The sequence below is a fragment of the Ictalurus furcatus genome, chromosome 7 (assembly GCF_023375685.1).
Source record: "Ictalurus furcatus strain D&B chromosome 7, Billie_1.0, whole genome shotgun sequence".
Classification (NCBI taxonomy): Eukaryota; Metazoa; Chordata; class Actinopteri; order Siluriformes; family Ictaluridae; genus Ictalurus; species Ictalurus furcatus.
In genome coordinates, this window is record NC_071261.1 from 11,325,568 (window position 1) to 11,334,580 (window position 9,013).

Here is a 9,013-nt window from a genome sequence, read left to right on the forward strand (position 1 = left end):
AAGCAAATTATTGACATTCGCATGCTAATTAATGAGATAGGTGAGTGGTAATTAACTAGCTACATTGATAGCTAGCAAATTATCATTGTAGCTAGCTACAGAACGATACTAGCTTGCTAGTTATTCAGATAACTGAGTGGTAACTACCTGGCTAAGTGATCTAGATGGTGTTTTTATTATTTATTTGCTAGCTAGTTAGGAAGCACTCTAGCAAATTAAAAGCCCATCTCATTGTAGTTCGCTAAACATTGATATTAGCTTGGTAGTACAACTGAGTGATTATTAACTGAGTAGCCTAGCTACAATAACTGACTTAATTTACTAGCTAGCCTGTGAACTAGTTATAAAGTTATCTGCTTAGCAGGCTAAAAGGCAATATTATTAGTAATACTAGCTTATTTAATTAGCATGGAAATATGACTCTAGATAGTACAAAGAAAACAGAGTGTAAAGAATGACACCGGCTTGCTTATTATCTAGCTGGATAATATATTGAGCTAGCTATAGAGTGATGTTAGTTTACTAATTAGAAAGAAAACTGAGAATGGCCACAATGCAATGTGTTATGGGTAAATTATTCTCGTATTATCCTCCGTTATATTAGCCCACTGACCATCTAATCATTGCCTTAAGAAGTTCTTGATCACCTAAAAGAGGTGTGTTAGATTTTGGTTGGAGATGAAACCTGCAGGAAGGTAGACCTCAAGGAAGAGGGTTGGTGACCACTTGAGTAGAGAATCAGAAAGCAAATCAAATTTATCTACGAGACACGACAACTGTGATTTTATTGAAATGTGCACACACAGCTGAGTTCAGTCAAAAGAAAAGTTAACGATCAAGGTTTTGTGAATATCCGCGAGAAGGCACAGTGTAGTGATGAATCGCTAGTTTGTATGGACTCTACAGAGTGAACGTCTCTCATTTGAGGTCTAGCAGCATGGAGGTGGGTCGTTCCAGGTACGAGCGCCACAGGTTGGAGAAGCGGGACATGCTGGCCCCGTCGATGACGCGGTGATCGGCCGACCAGCTCACACTCATCACGTGGGCTTTGACCAGCTCACCACCGGCGTCGAACCTCGGCAGGATCTACATGAGAGGACATGATGTAGGAGTGAAGTGGAAATGGGGAAAAAGAAGAAATGGCCAAATGAGGGAAGAGGGGGAAAAAGGATCAAATATAAAGAAAGGCAGAGGAGAAAGAGGAACATTATCAATCACGTTTTAATTATTTTTATTAAAACTTGCTGAAACACGGACGCTCACCTGGATCTTTCCCAAAGCTCCGATGGCCACCTCCGGAGGCAGGATCACCGGCTTGGCGTAGGTCCCTCCGATCTGAAAACATCACAAATATAATAAAACCATGGACACCAGATCGATCAGTTCTCAACATCCTGTCATCACTTGTCCTAAGCGATCTGCGTTTAGGACGAAACCCTGTACTTCAGGTGAAGGGTAACTTGACCCCTTTATAATCTATATAAATAAAGATATTATAGATTACTAGGACACAGCAAGTCTCATACTATGACTTGGTATCAGAGTATTTTCCACAAGTACAAAATAAAAGATTGTGTTATCGAATATATTCCTTCTATATTAAATCTTTTTGATCACATAATTGAGTTTCTCAGGCCACAGATGATCTGATGCACCGTGAGATTACAATCGCCGTCACGACTGATCCTTTCCTCATGGCTGAATCAGGCAGTGCTGACTCAGCTCTCTCAAGGTCATCTAAACCCAGCATGCTTCTTATCACAAAGGCTCCCTGGCCAGCTGAGCTCAACGTGGCAGCTGAACACAGTCTGATTTCCCTTTTGGCCATCAAGAATGATCCAGACTGTTGGAAGAGATTAATCAATGCAGATATTGTGCGTGCGTTCTAAAGCAAATAAGACCAGATCGCTGTGAGGTACATTCGACTCGTTAGACTACAAAAACGCAACTTGTCTTCAGGATGTAGCGCCATCTTTTGGCCAGTCATTGATTTACTTGATTAAAAGGCCAAATTAATTGGGTACTAATCAAGGAAGATGATTTAAACTTTGTTTATAAAATAGCAATAGTGTTAAAAGTCTTCTTTTTTTAAAAAAAAGTCTTCAATTAAAGTGTTGATTTATCATATTTTCAGTGTGATTTTTTGCTAATTAACAAGATTTTAAAAACATTTTTCCCAGTCCCAATAATTCTGAAGACGACTTTAAATCGTGTTCAGAAGGTGCCTTAAAACATGCAAATTTTTTAAAATGTTATGTTACTTTTTAAAGAGGCAAAAACAATACTTATTATTATTATTATTATTATTATTATTATTATAATTAGTTTTAAAGGCGATATTTATTTAGGCTGTAAGGTTCTCGCATGGTAAATTCATCTAGTCAGGATTCAATTTATCTTAATTACCGCCTTGATTTTTAATAATGTTTCAATTTCCAAGATCACAATCTCATTTGCTTCTCTAATCAAATCAGGAGCTTTTCCCTATCCCCAGAGCCATTGAAACTCCTCTGTTAGAGTGTTTGTAAGCTCACTGAGCCAATGTTGGAGAGAGTGAACGTGCCCCCCGTCAGGTCGGCCGTGCCCAGCTGCCCGCCTGAGCCCAGCGCCTGCAGTCGGTTCAGCTCAGCTGCGATTTCAAACACGCTCAGAGCCTGCACGCCTTTCACGTTGGGCACCAGCAGACCCTGCGGAGTGTCCATGGCCAGCCCGATGTTATGGGACGCCTGCAAACAAGAACAGAAAAATCGTAATGGAGTTTATTCAAATATATTGTATTTTTGTGGAAGGAGACTCAGGACTTACGGAGTTATCTGAGCTCACCTTGTACGTGATGTTCTGACAGCCTTCATCGACTGAGGCGTTGAGGATGGGGAACTGCAGCAGGCCGAGAGAAGCAGCCTAAAAACAGCAAAGTGTAATATCGTTAGCATGAAGGAATCTCAAAATCTCTCTGCTGACTGGCTAGCTGAATCAGATGTGTACATGGATACAGGATACATTTGAGGTTTTAGTCAGATACGGTATTTGGATATGCTCTCAGTCATACCTTAATGAAGAAGGGCATGTAGCTAAGTTTGACTCCCCGAGATTCAGCCAGACCTTTCATTTCTGAGCGTAATCGCACCAGCTCGGTGAGGTCCACCTCATCACAGTAACCGAAGTGAGGGATCTTCAAGGCGACAGTCATTATCTTCACCATGGCCTTCTGGAAACCTGTGGACATAAATGCACAGGCGCTGTTATCGAAAGACTAGCCCTGAGTGCCAATACCATGGCTGAGTGCCTTAAACATATTGCTGAAGTCCTCATATGACTCAAAAATGCACATCAAAGGACATGATGAGGTGATGTCAATAAGGGGATTAGCCCACTATTTTGGTAACTGAAAGGGCCAAAAAAAAGCTAAAAGCAGTTCACCACTGAGTGGCTCCGTCCTGTCTTTCCCAGTAAAGACAGGCCGGGGGACGGTGGGTGTAGGACTTGGGGCTGGTTTCTCAGCCTTGGTGGGAGCAGCTGGTGCCGACGGCACCTTCACATCGTCGTAAGGAAGGATAGCGCCTGTCTGTTTGGCCAAGAAGTTAAGGATGTCCTCCTTTAGGATACGGCTGTCCTTTCCTGTCCCCACCACCTCGCTCAGCTTAATCTGACAAGTTAACAAGCAAGTAAAAATTGAAGAAGCATGTTGAATAGCTTTTCATTTAAATTGTTTCAAAGTCTTTGTGGTACAGACGATAGAGTGGCTGTCATGAACTGGCTCCTAACGTTGTACCATCTGTAATATGACATGCTTATACTCCTTCATCTACCTCCACCTATAAGTCAGTTTTATACCTACGTTGTTCTCCATGGCAAGACGTCGCACTGCGGGGGTAGCCAGAGTTTTATGTCCTTTAATCTCTTGGTGCGTGTGTTCATGAGATACCGCAGGTGTCTCAACAACATCCTCCACATGACCGCCATCTGGAGGATGCAGAAAGAAACGTCACCCACTGAGCAACAATGAGGCGAATCAACGTAATGTCATGTCACGTTACATTCACGGATTGACGTGAAACATTGCCATGATCACACATTTAATTACCGTCAGGACTGAGTACCTTGTGGCCCGTCTGTCTCGATGTCTACGAGAGGTGATCCGACGAAGGCGATCGTGTCCACGTCGTAGTGAAGCTTCCGTATGATTCCGTCGTATCGGCTTGTTATAGTGACGGAGGCTTTGTCGCTTTGCACCTCGCAGATGCTGTCGAACTGGGAAACCTTATCGCCCTCCTTCACGTACCTTCATACAAAGGCAGCAATTGAAATCATCTGGTTTATGCAGTGGAACTGGAGTTCAATCATAACCTAACAGGATCATAAATTGACAGCATGTTCTAGTTCATAGACTATTATCACTACAGTCACTCCAGTGAGGCAAAGAGACATTTCTGAGAGATCTACAGAGACAGGAGCAAAACTGACGACAGGTAGGGTGAGTCATGGGAAAAATTATCGTGTATAATAGATTTAGGACTGTGATTATAATACATCAGGGTTGATGGTTTTAATCATCTAGGTACACACCATTCTTTGACCGTCACCTCCATGATACCCTCGCCGATGTCCGACAACTTGAATTGCAGAACTTGTCCAGAAGCCGCTAAAAGTACGAGATATAAAATGAGCCATATGCGAGCAACACCAGCGTGGTGAGTCAGCCTTCTCCATGCAAATATCCCTTCTCAGTTTAACTTTTCTAGACTCCTTTACAGGAATAGAAAGCACCACTATATTTTTTAGATAATACAAGTCAAACTAGTACCACTGCTTTGTCTGAATCCTCTGCATTGGTGTGAGCTGAAATCTGAAGGGTGATGGAGGACATGATCAGGTCCTGCTGTCCAGAGCCTGGGACACGGTCTGCAGCGGCGGGACGACAACTGGGGCTTCCACAGAGAGACAGGTAGAGAGATGGTGGGGGACAGCAACAGATACATAACATTATGTCTCATAATCAGTGCTTTAACTTTAGAATGTTAAAATGTTCATTTTTGCGCACCAATATGTAATGAACACCTAAATGTGAGGTACGTATATGGGGGGGGGGGGGGGTTGCTAAGAAAGGTGAAATGCGATACACACAGGGTATTGCTTTTAATTAAACATGCAGAAAATGTTACATACTGAGAAGCAACATTGCATACTTAGTTGCATTGCACTGCTTTTTTTTCTTTTTTTTTTTTTTACATTGAATTTGTCAGAAATGTTATTCCCCATTGTATTGCATTGCATTTTACTTTCATCAGTGGGTTGCACACCTGCCCAACTGAAATGCAATCACTGCTCTAGGGGGCGTGGCTTTTTACTGGCTGACTGTTTGGTCATTCCTACTTGGTGTCCAAATAATCTCACACTAACATTACAGCTCTCCAGATGACTAACAAAAATCTATTTAAAATAGATGGAAAGGAAATTTTGACTATTAGAATAAAAAAATCAGGCTAACTGGGGTTAAACCTATAAGCAAACACTCAATTTAATAAGATTCTTTTTTCCGCTCTGTAAGACCGTTTTGTTTGTTTCTCACCTTGGTACGTACCGAATCCTTTACTGTATGGAATCGACTCTTTTTTTCGGAATTGACTCCCTACCCTACAAATGATATTTTCTTAAAAGCAGCAACATACCATCCTTGTATGCATACAGAGAGTATAATCTACTCGTGTGCGTGTATTAAATCTTACTACACAGCGAAATTCGAAATAATTGTTATTTAATGAGCGAAGCCTCACAGAAAACGATTCTGAGTCGTTTATATGAACCGTTAACCCATGTTGCAACTGGAAACAAATATCATGTGGAAAGGGGCAGACGGGTCATCTGAATGTCCCAATGCACACGTTTATTTATTTATTTATTTTAAATAAAATTGCATTAGATATATTTTATTTGAACACACAACAACTCTGAGAACATGTCTGAGGATGCAGGTTAAAGATTCCCAAAATAAACCCAAAGTAAAGTTACACTTATCAACTCCTCGTCTACATTTTGAGAAGCAGAGTTCAATATGTACCGAGTTGTGTACATGCAGTTATTTCGACTGACGTTTCGAGCAAAATGTTAACGTGCAGAACAATTATGAAAACACGCGTTGAGCTCATTTTTACCAGATGTCTCAGGATCCTGACGCAGCGCCGCATTGTCGTCACCGCCGCCATCTTAGATTTTCACTAAGACATTTATACGAAGCAAGAAGTCCTACTCGTGATTAGACACCCTTTTAAATCCATCTATTTAAATCACTTTGCAACAATGATGAATGTATTTTTTAAGCATGAAATGTGTCACTTTTTGTCAATCAACAAAACTAACGATTTATTTATTTTAAAAAAGGAGTCGTTTAAATGAAACTCGGAAAATATAAGTAAGTGAAGCATCTTGTAAGAATAGAAGTTCTGTGGTATGCTCGTCCTACGCTGACAACACGCCTACGCCCCCTCAGACCAGCCAATCAGATTGCTTAATATTTTTCTTGCGCTTCAAAAGGCGGAAGTGCCCAAATCGTTATTTTTCTTGTATAGTAAAAGCAAACTACACTAAACAGATGTGATAACAGAAATAATTATAATATAATATTTGATGTTATAAAAAAACTGTTATTAATATAAAAAAACACTTATACGTATTTACGGTTTATATTTTACCGTTATGTGTATTGCGCCACCCTGTGGTCAAAAATAAAACAGGTTTGTTTTTGTCTTGTAGGAATTGACATTGAGTACTTAAATGCACAACTCTTCTTACGCTATATATATATATATATATATAAGCAAAAAATATCATAGTAGTAGTAGTAGTAGTAATAATAATAATAAATCATGTATAACTAGAGTACACGTTTTAGAAATATGGGTCATAAAAATCTTTATTAACTGTTGGAAAGTAGAAATAAAAGGTTATTTGCTTTTTCTTTTCTTTTTTTTTATTTCACATAATGTACAAAAAGCTACTGTTTTGGACCAAAAAAGAAATACATAAATAAACATTTTGGAAACTGGATCTGATGTAAAAGCTACAAGGGGGTTGAATTAGAAATAAAGAAAGAAGTCATTATTTCTAAAACATTTTTGTTTTTACCAAAATCCCAAATTTTTATTTAATATTAGAGGTATGAAACGGTGGTGAATAATGGTGATTAAATCATTTCCTATGTGTGTGTTTGTGCACATTTTTGGACAAAAACTGACTAATAATTAGAGGGACACAAGAAAGAAGATTAAAAACCAATTCAAATCACACGATTACATGAACTGATTTCCTTATTTCAAAAACAAATAAACAAACAGATCACTAGACATATTACACTAACCAGTCATATCAAGATGGCTGGTTTAAAACATCTAAAGGATCACAGGATCATATGAAGATCTAAAGGATCATCAAACTCATAAATAAACACACCCTCTGAGTTTCTCATGTCCCCACACCATCCTAATAACCTCTCCTGTAACCTTATTAGAGACCTTGCCCTGCTATTAGACACCATTCTCTGTTTGGATCCTGATCTTTACACCATGTCATCGTCTCAAATGTTACTGTTTTTTTTTTTTGCTGTCTCACAGCACCTGATCCGTAACACTGCGTCACAGATAAAAGAGAATGTTTTCGTGCATGCTGTTGGCAGATACCATAAAGGAACAAAGAAAAGGTTATGGACCTGATAAGTCCAAGAACAAGCCTCGAAACGCGTGACGTCCTCACGTATGAGAAGCATGTGTAACGGAACGCCGCATCAGGACAAGAGCTGGGTTTTTTTGGAAGTAACTCGAGTCTGTAACACGAGTGGCTCTTGCTCTTGTTCCATGGCATGTTCTCAGGTGAGCGCGTTCCTATAGTTGTATTTTTTTGTTTTGTCTGTGGACAAATCTTGACATTTGCTCTACTTGGATAACTCAAGGTGATGATGAGCTTCCTGACAAATTCCATAGTTCTCAAACGAGAATGCTTTTTGGTGAGGAGTACCTGAGGAGGTGTTATTAAGAGTTTGGCCTCATCAGCATCTTATTTCTGATCTCAATGAAGGCATGTCCCGGTTGCCAGTCTGGGGGGGACACTGGCGGGTCAAACGGAGGCCTCCTGCCATGGTGCCCCCAACTGCCTGGATCACACACATCGCAGGTAAGTCTAGGATTTTAAAAATTTTGGGCTTGGGGAATAATCTTGGAGACACCCAACCAAGGATGCCACATCATTTCTTAAACAGTTGCAAGATTATACCATACATCCCACAGCTACCATAATAGTTACATAAATTATAAGCAATCACTTTAAAAAATAATTTTCCCTTGCACACAATTAAAGACTCTAGAGGTTTTATGTTGAAGATGGAAATATCAGATGTTTCCGCTGATGTGTGTTTGTGGATTGTGAACGATTGTGAGTTAGCAAGAAAACATGCTGATCACATTAGCGCCAAAGCACGAAAGCGCATGACACCTGCCTTATTCCACCAGGGAGTGTTCCTCGCTTAGGATACTGTACGTTCCAAGCTCAGGGTTTTGTATGTTCAAAGTTCAGGGTACTGTATGTTCCTCACTTAGTGTACTGTATCGTCCAAGTTCAAGGTACTGTATGGTCCAGTTTCAGGGTACTGTATGTTCCTGACTTAGTGTACTGTATGGTCCAATCTCAGGGCACTATATGGTCCAGTCTCAGGGTACTGTATGTTCTTCACTTAGTGTACTGTAAGGTCCAATCTCAGGGTCCATCTAGAAACACAGCTAGTTAAAGTTAGCAAAGGGATGCTATCAGTGGTAGAATACTGTTGCCATGACGTTGTTGACGAAGATGAGATCTTTCACTGCGAGCGAAAGTGATAATAATACTGTTGGTTTTTTTTTTTCTGTAAACAATCGGCTTAGTAAGGTTTACAACTGGTGTACTTCATATTTTAGTGTAGTTCAATTGATTTGGTCACCTTACTGAAGTGGTTACTGAAGTGTATTATATAACCTGGGGGAAAAAACAT

General features: G+C 40.0%; 1 protein-coding gene across 3 annotated transcripts; it reads right to left on the bottom strand.

Annotated features, from left to right (window-relative positions):
- Positions 1-347: 347 nt before the first annotated feature.
- On the bottom strand, positions 348-6,406 carry LOC128609685 (lipoamide acyltransferase component of branched-chain alpha-keto acid dehydrogenase complex, mitochondrial-like). Of its 3 annotated transcripts, none has more exons than XM_053628354.1 (11): positions 6,153-6,397; positions 4,805-4,928; positions 4,567-4,642; positions 4,101-4,282; positions 3,839-3,963; positions 3,421-3,646; positions 3,050-3,216; positions 2,824-2,901; positions 2,610-2,726; positions 1,264-1,335; positions 348-1,086 (listed from the first exon to the last, which is right to left on the bottom strand). In XM_053628354.1, exons 1-11 carry the CDS (start codon positions 6,201-6,203, stop codon positions 919-921), a joined length of 1,386 nt encoding a protein of 461 aa, XP_053484329.1. In that variant the 5' UTR covers positions 6,204-6,397; the 3' UTR covers positions 348-918. The 3 variants fall into 3 exon arrangements, with proteins under 3 accessions (XP_053484329.1, XP_053484328.1, XP_053484330.1); XM_053628353.1 differs by having other exon boundaries at positions 352-1,086; positions 2,535-2,726; positions 6,153-6,393; XM_053628355.1 differs by having other exon boundaries at positions 917-1,086; positions 2,564-2,726; positions 6,153-6,406.
- Between the last annotated feature and the right edge of the window lie 2,607 nt (positions 6,407-9,013).

Bases quoted from the DNA above. Each gene is read 5' to 3' on its own strand.
- LOC128609685 (XM_053628353.1), bottom strand. From the start codon at position 6,203: ATGGCGGCGGTGACGACAATGCGGCGCTGCGTCAGGATCCTGAGACAT. The intron at 3,217-3,420 runs GTGAACTGCTTT...TTATGTCCACAG, and splicing joins CAGGACGGAGCCACTCAGTG to GTTTCCAGAAGGCCATGGTG. The intron at 1,336-2,534 runs GTGAGCTTACAA...TGATGTTTTCAG, and splicing joins CTCTCTCCAACATTGGCTCA to ATCGGAGGGACCTACGCCAA.